The following is an 18,542-nucleotide window of genomic DNA, read 5'->3' as shown; positions in this document are numbered from 1 at the left end:
CATCCTGGATATCCACATATTCCATTGCATTTGTCATTTGTTCTTTACTTTCTTTGCAGAATGGGCAAATATACTTTTGACGTCGCTGCTTGTTGAACCGGTTTATATCGCATTTGGTACAGGCCCCACAGTAAAATTGCCGACATGACGTACATTGGACTACTGCTTCCTGATCTACTTTACAACCGAAGCACGTGGGGGGGCTTGTCGAAATTTCTGATTCTGCCATACTTTGTCTTTAGGTTGAAATTTGTCCGACTAATTACTTTTCTGCGAAGAATTAAAACCGCTTGTATTTTAGGTATTCTTTTGATGATTGATGGTTTGCTTGTGAGAGTCGGAATAAGACGGGTTATACAGAGCTTTTATGTTCACTTCGGAGGATTAGTATTGATACAACCATTGTATTTTCTGCTGAGAGGGGAATTTTTAAAGCTGAAAGAATAGGAGAGTTTAACGTACCCTGGGCGGTTCAGCAGCGTAGAGCTTTGTGACTTCTCAAGATTGACCACGATGTCGTCATACGCGTTTAGGGCACTAATGTTTGCTGGCTGTATACGTGTTAGAGCTAATATAATGGAAGCATTAGCAGAAGTATAAAACATGAAGTACCTGTTTGTTTGATAATGGAGGTGATGGCTCATCCGTGTTGGGCGGAAGAAGAGGAATCCATTGGTACTTGAATCATGTTGTATGGTCAAGGATAAGTAACTTGCTGTCTATGAAGAGCATAAACGGACACGACATACATCAACTCGCGCAAGCGCATTAGTTGTTTACTTCATTTACTTCATCCAGGCACCGGATGAAGTAAAGTTGCCCGAATTTTGCATGATGTTATCGTGTATTAGTACCATTTTATGCTTTGCTGCAGCTCTTTCAAAATTCTTGTACTTGATAGTAAACTTATGTTATTAGTTAACGTGGATGTGGGTAATCAGTTCCGCTCGAAATTTGAAAATCCCGTCTTGTTGGAACCATTGTCTTTTGAAACTTAGGTCCTTGGAGAAGGTTCAAAGTCGTTTCACGTCATCGATAAATCAGATCACATTGATGTGATAGCTTCCTGTTGATGGTAACGGCACGCTCATCCTCAGGGACCAGTTATTCTTGACCGAATATTGCACACATTATTGTCATATGCTCCTGTGCAAGGGTTTATTTTATTTTATTTGTTCATACACTACAGGTAGTAATTCCATTGTATGCCAAAATTACTTAATAACTGAAACTTAAATTACGAAACCTAAATTACTTAACTGAAATAAATATAAAAATATCTAAAAATGTTCCATCAATGGCATTAATAAAAATGTACCAGAAATATACCATAAAATATAAAAGCCAACTCTATCAATGTTATGCTTAATATAATAATTCTTGTATGTATCAATCGAAATGAATTTAAAAATAAATAAATAAAAAATAATAAATAAAGTGTAAAAAAACAAAACAAAAATCTGTTTTCTTATTCGCATCCAATTCAGCTGACCGTTGAAATCGTGAGAAATGTGTTTGGTTTCTTAATGTATTCTGAGAGCTGTATGAGACATTGATAAGAAAACCTATTCTGAAGAAAATGCTTATTTTCGTACTACATCATTCTGTGAAAAATACAGTTCCTTCTCTTTACAAGACCGCTTAGCTTATGAGTAACATTGGATCTGATATGAATGTGTGCCATGTGCCATTCTCCGGAGTGAAATTCTATTCATTCAATTTTCTCGTGATATGGTTCTAAATTTTATGATTTTCATTTTAGTGAACTAATTTTTCCTTAAATCTGCAGACGCGTTGCCGGTAACATTTCGTCCCTTCCCGGGCATCCTGCACTGTGTCAACACACTGCCAATGTACGTTTTGATTTTTGATGGAGACTGTTAGTAATAGTAATGGAGGTATGTGATGCAAGAAAGCAAGTGTATGAGCTTAGCCAAAAAAAAAAAAAAAAAAGCCAATCTCATACATTCATTCCCTCTAAACGTTTGTCCAGTTCCTCCTTGAATTTATTTAAGTTATCAACTTCCACAACGACAGTTGATAGCTTAAATAAATTCAAAACTGTTTTCAAACCCGGTAAAAGCTGGGTTCGCCACAAGAAAAAAATTGTGTACGCAAGAAAAAAAAAACATAATAATAAAATAAATAATAAATAAAATTATATAAAAAAAATAATAAAAATAATTGGTGTCCTGTTTAGAGAATTTCTTTTTTTTTTTTTTTTTTTTTTTTTTTCGGCGAGCGGAAAATGCGACACTGAGAGACAAGTTTAATCAGTGTCGCATTTTCCGAAAAACATGTAAGAGCTCGACAGTAGTAGAGGCCTGCTTGTTTTAATTAGACATCTGGAACCAGGACCAGTAGTACCGGATTTAAACTTGTTGTGGCCCCCAGCTATAACATGTATGAAGCCCTTCTCTCTTACCTGTGACAATATTAAAAAAAAAAGAGGATTTTTTTATGATGGAGCAAGGCCCCTTGAAATGTGAGACCCTAAGCTGTAGCTTGTTTAGCCTATGTGTAAATCCAGCCCTGTCTGGAATTATAGCTAACTGTACACCATAGTGCATCTAAATGTAATACCAAAGGTTTTGATGCCACTTGATGACGAGGCATATGAATGCAATAAGTGCACGTTATGTCTCTTCCCAAACAGAGATGAAACACGTGAAAGTCATTTTCATTTGGGCTGAAGCCCGTGATGCGCACACCGTTTGCATCCTCATATACACATGAAGCTATTTTCTCCGAGGCAAAGTCTGGTACAAACAATTGTCTTTCATATTTCTAGTAGTCAAAGCCCTTCTTGTCCTGTAAATTAAGGTATTCAGTATAAGTTACTCTCAGTTGCTTATATCTGTCAGTAAGGCTTCGATTGAAAGAATACAAATAAAAAAGGAGTTTAAGCTTCTGCTGAAAGAATGTGGATCATATTCTTTGCTAAGTAGTTGTTACTTGAAGTACATTAAATAATTTCATCTGCATTAGATTTTGCTGTATGAATCTGGCCTCCCACCAGAACCTTCGTGGGCCATGTTAGATTCAGCTTTATTCTTTGCCTACAGCAGTAGCAGCAAAATCCAGTGCTCCGACTGTCATGCCCCGATCAGCTTCTCCCAACGACAATTTATCTTGTCACCATCTTTTCAAGAAATTATACTTCCTGTTATTTTTGACAGCGTCAATGCAGAGTGTAGGCGTATATTTTTTTTTTACTCTGTGTACTATATATGTATATATATACATGGTGTCTCAAAAATATTGGTACAAACTTTTAGGGGGAGGCAGGCAACATCTAAAGAAATGTGAATCGCATACAAACCATAATCGGAAACGTCACGGGAAAGTAGTAGCAGAGGCAGAAGAAGCATAAATGACACAAGACAGTAATTAGTGGCAAACATTTATTTGAAATAATATTAACAAGGGAGTACGAGATGGTTGCATTTCATGATGTTACAACAGATGCTCGAAAGTTCCACCATTAGACGCGATGCATGCGTGACACCGACGCAGCATGGATTGGCGGACACGGTCGAACACACCTGGAGTTTCTTTGACAGTAGCAGCAGCGCGGACGAGTCACGCCACGAAATCCATTTCCATCTCCACAGGCGATTCATGCACGATAGATTTGAGGGTCCCCCCCCACAGAAAGAAATCAAGGCTCGATAAATCAGGTGAGCATGGGGGCCCGGCAACGGGTCCACCACGGCCAATCCATCGACGCCCAAAACGCCTGTTCAAATGGTCACGAACACACCTTCCATAATGGGCAGGCGCCCCGTCACGTTGAAACCAAATGTTGCGTCTCGCATTTGCTGGAACATCGTCAAATAACTCTGGTAGAACTTGTTCAAGAAAGATCCGATATTTAGCGGAGTTCATGCGGGATGGTAACAGGTATGGGCCGACTAAGCAGTCACCGACCATACCTTCCCACACATTTATTGCGAAGCGACGTTGTGCTGCATGTGGGCGCACACCGTGTGGGTTGTCGTGAGCCCACACACGAGCATTGTGCTGATTGAATAAGCCTCATCCGTGAACGAAACATAGGCTGGAAAATTCAAGTCTTGAACACTTTCTTGGAGAAACCACTGCACAAAAGCCACACGTGCAGGATGATCTTGGGGGAGCAGTAACTGACCCCTTTGGAGATGAAAGTTGTGTAAGGAATCGTCGTGCCAGACACGCTGTACACTGCAACGAGGCACTCCCGAGGCAGAGGCAATGGCACGTGTGCTGGTATTAGGATTATTCTGGACGGCATTCAACACACTTTCTTCCATGGCGGGAGTTCGCGTCGAACGTGGTCTGCCCGCACTACTCCTGTTACCTCTAAATGACCCATAATCACACAAAGTTTGATGCACGCGCGCAAACAAACGGTGGTCCGGTACATGTCTGTCTGGGAAGCGTTCTCCATAAATTCGTTGAGCGGCTCGTCCATTGCCCTCTGCTAATCCATACACTAGGTGCATGTCTGCCAGCTCACAGTTTGTATATCAATGCATGCTCGTCGTGCGGCGACTACTGCTTGAATGACTAAACCAGAAATTTTCCCTCTCGCGAACTGATGAACAGCGCCGTGTACCGACTTTCGGTGACGTTTCCGGTTATGGGTTCCTATGCGATTCACATTCCTTTAGATGTTATCTACCTCCCCTAAACGTTTGTACCAATATTTTTGAGATACCCTGTATATATTTTTATCACCTACTGTTATTTTATTTTGGTAACTATATGTTACCCTTGGGCCTCTGACTGGTCCAGAGATTTTGGGTTAGCTAGAATAGAGTGAGACAACTGACAAAACACATGTAAATTGCAACATGTGTAATTCTAGGAAACTGACTCATGTACATACAAAATTTTCACTAAATTTCTAATACAGGCAACCTCCACTGCTATGTACAATTACAAAAGTTCCTTACTATATCTCATTACCAGAAAGATTTATTTACCGTTCCTTTAAAACATCAATTGTGTTTTTTCTTCCACCTCACAGGTTAATCTAGTCATTCACAGTTAGGATTTCAGAATGCCTTTATCCTTTCCCCAGGACTATATCTTGACTAGGTATAATAATACTAAACAGTACTGTACTTCTCCTTCTCCAGGTTGGGCCAGCTCCTTGATTTTTGGACGATTTTCCATTATGGTCTTCACGGATTCCTTTGTTCTGTACCAAAAAACTCACTCTAAAACGACAACTCACATAAAACCACCACCAACTACCTCCAAACCACCAACTCACTGTATCGCGACCACAACTACTTCATTTCCCGCCTAAACAAATCCTTATATATCCTTTTTGTCCTAAAATTCTCCCTCTATCCCTTATTTTAATATAATCCCCGATTAGTTCTATCATCCTTGTGACTTTCTCCGTATATTTCTCCTGGTTCGGATCATTTCGGGGAAATTGAACCTGACTTTCTTTTTGTATGTCTAAGCCCACCCTCCTTCTGGGAATTTTGTCTTGCCCTTAAACATTTTCCTAACGACTTATTCCTAATCCCATCTTAATTGTACGTTGCGTGTATAATTATTGTTCACTGAATTTGTCTAATTTGTCAGAATATTCCGATGTTAAATGCACCAATATATATTATTATTACCTTACTTTTATTTATTTCTATTTATTTATTAATAAAAAAATGTATTTATTTTTGTTTTGTTTTTGTTTTAGTAAGCCTAAGCTTACAAGAGCTTTTGAGTCACCGAATCTCTATCCCCTGTCAACGCCACAGTGCCGCAGCTAAGACTTCTGTCGGCCCGGGCGTAATATTGGACCCCTCGCAAAAATTAAAGGTGTAATTCGTAAATTGAAAAAAAGAAAAAAAAAAAAAACATCCGACAATTATTCAATAATAATTATTTACTTAAACTTTAACGACTAGTGCATTATTTATATAAACTTAAAAAGGTTTCAAATTTATATAAACTTAAGTTTCACATTCACAAATACCTTACGATATTTACTTGATATAAAATTGCTTATAACATCTGATGTTTTTATATCTTTTACTACATCTTGTTCTATTGACATAAAGGAGGTGATTATCCCCTTGTATAAGGCAGTGGTCAGGCCACACCTTGAGTAGTGCATACAGGTGTGGAGGCCTCATTTTAGGAAGGATGTAGATTTGCTATAGTACAGAGTACAGAGAAGGGCAATGAGATTAGTGAGTGGAACAATGGGTTGCTGCTTAAATTGTGCAAATTGCAGCATCTGGAGACTAGGTACCTGCGAGGTGATCTGACTGAGGTGTTTAAAGCTTTGAATGGTTTGAGCAAGCTCAGTGCTGATGGGATTCTTCCTCTTGCTCAGATTACGAACCTTAGTGGGCATAAATTCAAATTGAGGAAAGACAATTGTTAGAATAGATGTGCGAAAAATTTGGCTTTAGCCAGTTGGTGTTTGATTACTGTAACAAACTTCCGTCTATCGTTGTGGAAGTTGATGACAGCTTAAATAAATTCAAGGCTGAACTAAACAAACTTTTGGAGTGAATGGGTGAAACGAGGGTTTTTTTTTTTTTTTGACTGATGCTATATAAGCTTGCTTTCTTGCATCATATGCCTCTACTAATGCTACTGCTAAAAATGGCCAATCCATTAATTAATTTTTGGCCAATTGTTGCTCTTGAATATGTTTTAGAAGAAGAACGTTTTATTGTATACAGAATGCACATTGTCTACAGCAATGTGCATTCTGTATACAGAATGCACATTGCTGTAGATAATTGCACAGAATGCACATTGTTGTCTACAGCAATGTGCATGCACAATACAGAATGCACATTGTTGTCTCCAGCAATGTGCATTCTGTATACAGAATGCACATTGTTGTCTCCAGCAATGTGCATTCTGTATACAGAATGCACATTGCTGTAGACAACGCCCTTCACATATCTTTTGCTGGGGTTTAATTATTTTGAGTCTTGAAAAACTCTTCTCTCCAGATGCAACCATAATTGGCAGTGTTAATAATATCCGAAGAGAAATGGTGATGTTGGGATATAATTCAACTAATAAATTAATAAATAAATAATGCAACTAACAAAATTTAAGCAATCAATTTTTTTTTGTTCCCCTTTTAAAACATATTGCAAAGATTGGATTTCACGACTCGATTGCATCGAGTCATGAAATCCAATCTTCGATGACATCGATGCATTGATAATTCCTTCAAGGTACGTTTCATTTCCTGACGTTTCATTTCCTATTACACTTTCAAATAAATTAATGAAGTTTTCTGATTTTAGAATATGATGAAAAGCCGAGGATATATTATTAATCTGATCAAATCTTTCTTGTAAACTAACCATAGCTACATCGATCATTATATTAAAAAATTCCGTTTCAAACCTTTTAGTTGGATTAATAGAGTATTCATCTGAAGTTTCATAGGTAAACTCGCACTTTTTTCCAGAAACTCGCACTTGACGGTCCTTCCAACTCATTGCAATGTCTACAGCTTTATCCATACACAATTTAAATCTTGATGTTCTTAATTCGTTTAGTTGACTAAGACCACCTTCTGTCAATATAATTGCAGTGCCCCTCTCAATTTTACTGCTTTGCAAGGCTTTACTTACTTTATTTATAATACTCAATGTTCCAACCAAACAACTACACTTATGATAAATTTAAAGACGAAATTTCGGTTAACCAACCTTGTATTTCAGACTGCAATTTTGTATCTTTTCCTTTGGCCTGTTCCTTGATTTCATTTAATGCAGCTGCATTTAATGTATCTTGTAACTGATAACGTTATATTCAGAGCAAAGCAAACAGTTTTCAATGTGAATCAGCGTTATTCTGAGTTTTTGTTGCATTAAAAATAGGTTTAAATAATGAAAATAGGCAAAAATTCATTTCTTTTAACATCTGATTATAAAATAAATTAATTTATTTTATATAATATAAGGCAGTTTGTTTGTTATTTGGTTTTTAGGAGCATTAGCAACTAAGGCCATATTGCCCCGTGATATGCGGTGGTCATTCCCTGACCTTTCCGCATCCTCCGTATTTGGTGGTGACGGGCTCGAACCCCGGTCTAATCAAGAAGCGTGTGCTATGCACTGCTGCTCCTTCCCACCTGGCTACGGAGGCGCCTAATAAGGCAGTATTGAATTTATTTGTATAATTAAAGTATTCTATTAAGAAACAACTATTTTTTTTATATTTAAAAAATTAAAATATCATCGGAACTCGGGCCCCCTACAATCCGGACTCCGGGCGACCGCTCGTACCTAGGTACGACATCGCAACACCAAGAGATTAAGTTGTTGTTTTAGTAGGGTTTTTAGGAGCATCAGCGACTAAGGCTATATTGTTCCGTGTATACTCTCTGTAAATTGCGTGTGTTCTATGCTCGATTTTCTGATTGCTGGAAGAAAACCCAATGCTATCCTCATCTGAGATCGACTAACAAAGCCACGTTGTGAAAAAGGCCCATCAAAATTCCTCACGTCATCGACGGGACTCGAACTCACGTCTTTTTCACTCGGTGTGGGGAGGAGGAAAGAGATTAACGTATTCGAACTGCATTACAAGAAAAGGCTGTATAATGTTATAATTCTCCTACTGTTTAAAAGCAATTCTTTTCTGTAACTGTTGTGATTTATTATTATTTTTTAAATATTTTACTTATTTATGTTTATGACTGCTTTATTTGGAATGCTTTTTTGTGTATATCCGTGTAAGGTGTGATTCTTTTATTATTAAGTAAATAAAATAAACTCTGTACTTGCAAGTTAACCAGAGACTACGGTTGGCCTCATAATCAATAAGCAAATTTTCAGGTACATGAAAAAATTAAAATTCGTAAATTGTTTAGGTTATTCTTTGTTTGTTTTTATATTTAGCTACATTTTTAAATAATTGATAATGAGATCTTCAAGATAATTTTAAATTATTATTATTATTAGTAGTAGTAGTAAGAGCATATGTTGCAAGAAAGCAAGCTTATAAAGAATCAGCTAAAAAACAAAACAAAAAAAAAAAATCTCCCAGATCACCTGTCCACTCCCTCCAATAATTTTTCTAGTTCTTCCTTGAACTTATTTAAACTGCCTATTTCCACAGCAGTTTGTTATCTTGAAGATCTAAAGTTTAAGCGTGATTTTGTTGGTAAATAGTTCTCTGTATTGAATTAATTTCCACAAGAAAGATAGGATGATATGATAATTTAATAACTTACATTTAAGAAACAACTATAAACAATTTCTGAAGAAGTGATGACTTTGTTCAGTGTCCCTGTCCTTTATGTTGTACTGTTTTTTTTTTTTTTTTTTATTATTGTAGATACTCACGTGCTTGGTCAGATGATCATGATGATAATCCTTGTCATCATCGTTGTTATTGGCTGCATTTTTGCCGTCTGGTGGTTTATCAGTACGTCAAAGAAACGGGATCAAACAGACATTGAAACAGCTTCGACTAGTGGGTACATTACGATGACAACGGACAAAGATCTTCTAGTTAACCAGACCAACGTGTTTCCTCACGAATGCATTAATGTCCCACCGAACTTGTTCCCCTTGTATGGAGCACAAGTGGCCCTTGTGTCGATGAAGCCAATAAGCGAGCTATAAATATTGAAATATTTTTGTTTTGCTATGATTTAATGGCTGTTTATATCTTTTTTAGAACATTAGTATATCTAAAAAGACATTTTTCTACATTTGAAGTCAAACAGGAATGCCATTAGAATTAATATAAGGTTAAAAAACATCAAGTTTGTGGAAAACCAGAACATTAAACATATAAGGAAAGAAGTTAAAAGTATACTTCAGCTTATAATAAAGAAATGAAAAGTTATCATTACAGATTTTCTTTACCCCTGACGATGTTTTGCGATTGGAGAGATGCAGCTAGTTTCTCAGACTTTTTTCAGCGTTAAGTAGTCTTGCTTTATTCTCAAGAGGACAAACGTGTGATGAATATGGATAGCAGGAGAAACTAGATAATTCAATGCATTGATTATTCAAAAGCTAATTTCTTTGGGAGGATACTTTTATTTTTTGAAGATCACCAGTTTGGATCATGCATTTCGAATTTCAAACTTGTAATGTTTACCAGTATATTACGCTGGTAATTTTCAGTTAGTTGAGAAAGAAAGTATGTTTAAATAGTATGAGCTGTAAAATATTTGTTACATTTGTATGTATTGTAAGATTGATTAAAGACACTCAGTCTAATTTTCCAACTTTTTACCTTCAGGGTCAAAATCCTGGAATCAGTAAAGTTTAGCAGATAAATTGTTTCAAACTGATGTGGTTTTGGACTTTTGAAGTTTAGGTTACTATGAAATTGTAAAAAAAAATGATGAATTTCATTGTATAGGTTAGATATAAAATTCATTTTTTGCTGCTAACTCCTTAACTAAGTAAATAAACATTTATTTAGATTAAAATTTTAAAATGACTACCACTATATACAAAATGCCTACTTATAATAAAATTAAAATCAACACAGCTTCCAGTTGCGATTATTGTTATATGGGTGGTTTACGATTTTTAAACCTTCAGTGTCCATTTTGCAGTCATAAATTTATGCGCTTGGTTAGGTATAATTCATTGGATAGGACCTGGTGCTTTCTGTTCAATAATGCTTGTCTATAGCGAATGCTGTATTATCGAAACAGGAGATAATTATCGTTGAGGGATAACGCAGTTTTACGACTTCAAAAATTGATGTTTTGAGGTCAGCATCGAGGCTGTAGACCTGAGATAACATTAAACAAAAAGGGCGAATGGTGGTTCCTCATTTTCAAATGGTCTCAGGTTAGTTTGATGTATAGTATGCTGGGGACTCGATCTTAGGGTAGACCTGTTGAAATCCATTCATCCACATGATATTAATTCTGAGAACTGGGAATGCGCTATTCATCCAGCCACCGAATCAGATCGATTAGCAACAGTCTCAACTGAAGAATTCCTTCAATCTCTGACGGGAGACTGGAAATATTAGTGGATAACCTGTTTGCGTGAGCCGTTCTGTGCGCTTGCCTGATAAGCATATAACCTGAACAAGAAAGAGAAGTGGATCTATCAGGGAGTCAGTGCCCTAATAAGAAATGAAAAATATTGTAACAAGGGCAGATTCACCCATCAAGTTTGCGTGACGGTGGTAACAACATAAGAAAATTGTTCTGTTTACTGTTTACAGATAATTCAGAATAATATGCAAAAGCGTTTTTGGAATAATCATGGTGTAATTACTCCCATGCCCCTCCGATCCGCCTTGTATTTACTGCTGAGAAAAATCTATTCAAAACTATAGCATTCTTTATTTTAATTTTATATTTTATTTTGAGTTATTGTTTTGATTTATTGGTTTAAAATGATCATGATTGTGTACAGTCATGGTCATTTTAAAATTTTAATCCAAATAACAGCTTATTTTCTTGGTTTTTTTTTTTTTTTCATTTTATGGATATCATTTAATCAGATTAAGTCGGAGTTAGCAGCAAAAAACTGAATATTATACCAGACATTATAGAGGCCTTTTTTCCAAATACTGGTTATAAGGATCGACCGTAGCCGACTGGTTAGACACAAGTATAGAGTAACACACGCTGCATGTATGAATCACATGGTAGCTTATCTTTGATTTACAAATGCGGTGAAATTATTTTTGTAAAGCAGTGTAGTTACTCTCTGTGGCTCTCCCGAAGTATGAACACAAAAACCAAATTAAAACTTAATTTTTGTGTCCTTGAAAAATTCACCGATTATTGAATTTTTTTACATATTAACGAGACAAACTTCAATTCGCATAATAGCAATCGGAGAGAATTTGACACTGAATCTCCACTGATAAATGTTTATCACAGCACTAGAAATTAACTGGAGTAAATTTGTTTATTACTGGACATACTCACTATCCTTTTCAAGAATTTTTTTTCAAGTTGAAACAGCATGCAAGACTGGTTATACCCCTATCCATTGGAATTTAAAAAAATATCTACCGAAAATGAAATAATTAAAATTTGAACGACTTGAAAAATTCGTCATTTACAAACCTTTAGACCGAAATTTTGGAGGTTTTCACGAATAGTTACTAATGGTTTAACTATGAAATTTTAAATATGAAAGAAATAATGTTTAATTAATTTAATCTTGAAGATAGATTTTGTTTTTTTTTTTTAACTCATACAAGACAAACTTGACTTTGCATCATGGCTGCCCGGGAGAACTCGGCCCGATTGCATCACTGAAATGTTTATCAACAACGCTAGAAATTAAAAAATATGTTATGCGGTGCCTTAAAAATGCCCACGCGCCTTTTCAGGTCGCTGACATTTTATTATTACAGAGGAGGGATACAGAAGTATCCGCTTTAAAAACCTCTGTAATCGGTTTCTTTAAAAAACTAAGCAATATCCATATAAGTTCTAAAAATGCTGACTGAATATCTTTTCCCGTTGAAATGCAGTAGTTCGAAGGGCAATATGCTTACTTACGTATATAATCACGGATGAATACAGTCAGTTAAGTGTGCCATGTTCTCAGATGGCTGAATATATGAGAATATCCCTTTGATAAACAACGTAACTAGCATTCTGGGTATATCCATCGTGCCACTATACATTTCTTTAAAAAAAAAAAAGCTACTTGCCGATAATAAAAAGTGCATTACTTTAGGCAATACAATTTTACGCTTTAACCTTGCGGTAGTGAACAAAGATTTCAGTGTAGGCATACTGATTTTTTGTAGAACAAATCTTAATTATGTAGTTACTGTATTAACTTTTAGCAGAGACAAGAAGCATTTTTGGTAGTTCAGTTTGTATACCTTTCTCATTGTGCTTCAAGGAAGTATATTATGCAGCTTTACTTTGTGATTCTATGTCATTTCTATGTACTCTTAGCACCGACAACAGAAGAAGCGTAAAGGAACTTCCATTTCTTAAATGATTTTACTAGTTATCAGTGGTAGTTCGAGCACAAGAACATCTTTCTTCCCTATTTTAAGTGATGGATATTTTTAGATCATTCCATTTGAACATTATAACCAACTTGCATATTTTGCTGTCACCTCTTAAAGATCTTGTTAGACAAACTAAAAAGATGTTCTTATTCTTTAATATTGTATGTGACACGTTCTTTAATATTGTGCGATTTAAATACAGTACGTATATCTAATAAGTTGCATCTGCATTTCGCCTATTTTGATAGTTTGAGATCATTTTGCAAATGGAGTAGCAGGGAGTTGCCTTAGTCATATTTAGTAAGTCAGCCAGCTATTCACTATCCACTTCCATTCGCATCCCAAATGTTTAACAGCTTACCTAATCCACGCATCATTTCTGGGAATAGAAGTTTTATTTATATTCTGGTGTCGTTTATTTGTAGTCTAATTTAAGTCTTTAATTTGTAGATTTAAGGAAAAACTAAAATAGATAGGCAGACCTCAGTGGCTACTTTATTAGGTACATCCACCCTTTTCACAAATAGGACACTCCTTCAGTAAGAGCGTCACATGTTCGTACTGTGCGATATAAAGCTGGTAGACAGATACGCAGGGATGATGGTAATATTTGTGCAATTCTGCGAGAGAATGGGAAAGGCGAAAGATTTGACTTAGATCGTAGTAATTAGCGCCAGACGCCCCGGTATGATGATCCAGAAACTGCATCCCTGATATGATTTTCACATACGTCTTGTCTCGGGTGCATGTACCACTACTTTACAATACCCTTCACGGCACCATGCCAGATGTTAAGCGGCAGAGATAACATCGCCGGAAGTATAAAAATTAAATTATAGGCAGATTATATATAAAACACCCACACGCAAACACACACACACACACACACACACACAAAATTCATTCATATAGCAGATAATATTAACATAGAAGAAAACTAATACAGTAATAAATAACAAAAATAATACAAATTGCGTTCGGTTTTCTGTGAGATTCTTGCCGAGCCCTAACGATCTGAAATCAGTTGATAGTTGTGGAGACCACGTGCAGATCTAGAATGAGCCGTCTTACTTTTTATCATCTATGATTTTACTACATAAGTCAGCATCCAGGGATTGAACTAGATGGAGCTTTTGATATGGGAGGAAATGATCTTTAAAATGTAGCCTCTAAGGGAGAGCAAGAAGCTTGGGAGTGGAGCGGAGAGCTGGTTGGGGGATCCGCCAGGCACACGGTGTCCCAATTGTTGGGCCCTGAGACTCTCCCAGCGATCATTTTTTACGGTGAAGACGAGTCTTCTCTCATGCATGAATGCTGAAAACCTGGTTAACTTCAGCTCTTTGGCCATTGGTGTTGGGTGCTGCTGTGGTGGGAGATGACACTTCTGGGTTGCCCACTTCAGGACCCAGTATTCTGCGGCGTTTAATGGTTTAATTGTGGTGTTTGCAGCCGAGCCCCACAACTCTACTCCATACAGTACACCTCCGAAAATTGTCGTCCTGATATACATTTTTAACAGATTTGTGTTCCGAATGTGCAGCAAGTGCTGTTTGGCAACCCACCATTTCCTGCGAGTGCTGCTTATGCTTGAGGAAACGCTGGTAATCAAAAACAATGGATGTAATTATCATCTTCCCCACACCGGGGTGTTTTTGCGCCATAAAAATTCAAAATTCAATTCAATTCAACACCGGGGTTGGGGGGTCTGAGTTCGAATCCTGCCAATCAACAACACGAGGAGTCCTCCATCATAGGATAGTGATTTTGCGACTTATCGATCGTTTAGAGAGATCTGGGTTTCATTCTTGTCGGATATTGAAACGCAGGTTGTAGTTAGCCAGTCTCAGACCGAGGATGTGGGGTTTCCCCCATGACGTATCCGGATTTTTCAGCTCTCTCAACATGCAAATCGGCCCATAACAGACATCTGCGGACCTAACAGGCTAGAGCAATGATATGGCTAAAACGCTGATGTCCGTGAAACCAACAAGAATAATTGTATATGCTTCGTAACATCGCAAGGAGGTATAGAAGGAGCAAGGCAGGGAGGGCTAAGTAACCGTAATTTTGTATCTATAATTTCCGAAAAAGCACCAGCCTAAGTAGTTGGCGCGTGCATAACATTGTAGGTAGCGACACTGCCAAACTGTAACGCAGTGTTTGGCGGCTGTTTGAAAATATCGATGCAAACAACATGCGTCCTGGAAAGGATGCCCGGCTGTTTGATTTCTGTTACTTAGAACTGTGATACCCGCTGAAATTCATTGGCAGTTAATGGTCATAACGCCGCAGAAACTTACGATATTACACAATACTGGACAAATTAAAAGTAGCAGTATATAGAAAGAGACTTGGGTCGCTTGTCTGTAGGAGTGATCCTTCTGCACAAAAAATCACATCCTTAACTTGTTGAACCTAACAGTAACCTTCCACAAGAATATTTAGACCCAAGTGGTCCAGTATCAGTGGACTAAAAATGACGACATCTGCCGCTAAGATTATAAAAATATGCAAATAATGTAAAACGTTAAAATGAATTTGAAGGTTTATTAATTTATTTAAATCAATATAAGATATAAATGGATCAGTTCGCTTCTCATCAACGTATGTGATGAGAAGCGAACTGGTTGAATTTACCGCAGATTGTGTTCTGTAAAAAACATTACGTGTAAATTAATAATTAAATTTCAAAAGGCAAAACGCGAATATGCAATATTCAAATATACGTGAAACAAAAGGTTGCACGTATATTTGCAAATTAAATGGGTTACTAGTTGTTATCCAGAGAGGATTTCTCTCAGGATAACAACTTTGTTTAGAAAAGAGGATTTCCTACACAAAAATAAAATTGCAGTTGATGTCAACGATCCGCTTTGCGATTCCGTTCTTGAAAACGGAATATATTTCTTGAGCCCATTGTGTCACTAGGTCAAAATCATTGTTCAAAATGCATCAAATAAATTTAGGTTTTTAACATAATCCAATTTATTGTATGCATTTTGAACAATGGCATAAGTATTATTTGAAAAAAAGTTATAACGATTTTATAATTATACACATCGTTTATGATTGTAACAATTACAAGATAAAAATATAATCAGAGGGTTAGATTAGGTAGTACTGTTGTGGTGCATTTTTATAACACGAAAATTTAATGTTCCTGAGCTTGAAATCTTATTGTGACTTCATATTCATAAATTACAGTGTAAGTCAGATGAAAACGAGAACTATTTTTCTTTTACCAATACTGTATATATATATATATATATATGCACTGCCGCCTAAAAGTTTGGAATCACGTTTCATTTTTCTTAATTTTCAAAGTTATGGAGCCAACTTGTTTACCAAAATTTGTTAAAATATTTTATATTGTGTATAAAATCAAAAACTTAAATAATATTTAAGAAATTTATAGAATATTCGAGAAAATTCCAGATAGGCGTAGACGCCTCCTGAACGTGATAGAACATTGTAGATTATTTTAGAATATTCTAGAAAGTGGGAGTGTTGTTTCAATATTACAGAAGATTGTAGATGATTCTAGAGTGTTTTGCAATATTATAAATTGAGGAGTAAGAACTGTAACTTATAAAATCGAACACTCGTCATTCACAAAGATTGTTTGGTGTAAGTTTTGTGTGTTTCGTAATAAACATAGCAAGAAATAAGCAACTGGGTGTTGAAAAAAGAAGTGCTATTATAACTATGTATAAAGAAAGTTATTCCATGGAAAGTATTGACAAAAAACTAAGGTGTTTCATTTAAAGGAGCACAAACTACCATTCGACGATTCAAGAAAACTGGCAGTGATAAAATCTCGTGGCGGATATTTTGATGAAAATTCAGTACAATTGTTAATACACTGCTCGACAAAATTAACAGAACAAAATGTTTTTCATGAATACTTTGTTGTGAAAAGTGTCGCCAAAGGCGAATATTTGGTATAATAGGCATCCTGGCATGCAAATATCGAGTGTCCAATAGAAATCATCTGCCACCTTACAGAGCCGCACATTATGCAAATTATTCATGCCTATAAAAAAAATTCGGGTTGCGAGCACATCGCGTCATTCCCTTTTTTGGCAAGCTATAGCCACATCTTCAGTACTCAGGATGGCAAGTCATCGTCGCTAAGATGATTTTTGAGATAGCGGGCTGTTGCACGACTTGAATCCGGGCAGGCGGAGGTGTTACGTTGAAGTAATGTGACATGCAGTCTCGTCTCGGCGCTATGGAAGCAGTTTCAGGAGACAGGAACCATCACAAGAGGGGGTTGCCACGATCGCCCAACGGCTACATCAACCATAACAGACCGCTATCTGGCTCTAACAGCAAGACGAAACCCTACGATATCCTGTCATCAACTGTCTCTTTAGGTGTCTCCTGCCACAGATGAAAACATTTCCAATTGGACTGTTAAGTGGACTCTACGGAAGGAAATCAGTGGTTTGTATCCCACTAACCCCAAACCACTGGAGATCCCGTCGAAGCTGGTGCCATGAACAAGTTAGAGCCCTGACAAATGTGGTACACGTCTGTCGTTTGATGAGTCCTGTTTTGGCCTACAAATAGATTTTAGACGTTATTTCATCTGGAGACAACGAGGAATGCGATACTATTCTCCAACATCAGACAGAGGGACACTTACGGTGGAGGCAGTGTTCTCGTGTGGGGCGGAATAATGATCAGCGGACGTACTCCTTTTCATGTTTTTGATAGGGGTGCTGTAACTGCACAGAGGTACCTAGAACTGATCCTCGAACCCAGTGCGACTTTTTAGGGGTACGGGTGGTCCAGTTTTTGTTTTCATGCACGACATTACCACTGCACATAGAGCTCAAGTGGTGGAGGAATATCTTGATCTTGATGATATCCAACGACTGTCGTGGCTATCACGATTGCCTGACTAAAATCCGCTGGAATATATGAGGGACGCCCTTGGGTGTCGTATTGCACGCTGACAGCCAACTCCTCGATCACTTGGTGAATTAAGGTCTGCGCTGGTGGAAGAATAGAATTTGTTGCCACAGAATCTTATAGACACCCTTATATCGAGCATAGTTCACTGAAGTCTGTTTAGCCATTGGATGGATCATGCGCTGTGCTGATGTATATGAGCATCTTGTATCGGCTTCTGTAATGTGACCTTTTTTTGGTAATTCTTATACAACCCCTATAATTTGTTCTTTATGGTTGTCTGAAGTTTCGCTCTGTCTCCTCATTTCATCGTTATTCTATGGTACACCACCATACCAAATTTTGTCACGCTTCATTGCAAGGTAGTAGTAGTAGTAGTAGCAGTGGCATTTGATGCAAGAAAGCAAGTGTATGAGCTTATGCAGCATCAGCCAAAAAAAAAAAAAATCACACCATTCCCTCCAAATGCCTGTCTAGTTCCTCCTTAAATTTATTCAACCTATCAACTTCCACAACGACAGACGGAAGTTTGTTCCAGCAATTAACCACCCGCTGGCTAAAGGCAAATTTCCGCACATCTAATGTACATCTGTCTTTTCTTAATTTGAATTTATGCCCCCTTAGGTTCGTAATCTGAACAAGTAGAAATATCCCATCAGAATTCAGCGTGCTCAACC

General features: G+C 37.0%; 1 protein-coding gene across 1 annotated transcript in view; it reads left to right on the top strand.

Moving 5' to 3' along the window:
- The window catches only part of LOC150075028 (uncharacterized), a 112,642-nt gene extending 102,629 nt beyond the window's left edge, over nucleotides 1-10,013 (top strand). Inside the window, exon 7 of the mRNA XM_090388733.1 lies at nucleotides 9,319-10,013. Within this exon, the coding sequence (XP_090244859.1) occupies nucleotides 9,319-9,608 (290 nt within the window). The 3' untranslated portion in view covers nucleotides 9,609-10,013. The remainder of the gene's footprint in view (nucleotides 1-9,318) is intronic.
- Nucleotides 10,014-18,542: the final 8,529 nt, after the last annotated feature.

Source organism: Mastigoproctus giganteus, chromosome 14 (genome assembly GCF_048544385.1).
Source record: "Mastigoproctus giganteus isolate SK-2022 chromosome 14, ASM4854438v1, whole genome shotgun sequence".
Lineage (NCBI taxonomy): Eukaryota > Metazoa > Arthropoda > Arachnida > Uropygi > Thelyphonidae > Mastigoproctus > Mastigoproctus giganteus.
Note: the sequence above shows the minus strand (reverse complement) of the source record. Positions and strands in the feature narration are given on the sequence as shown.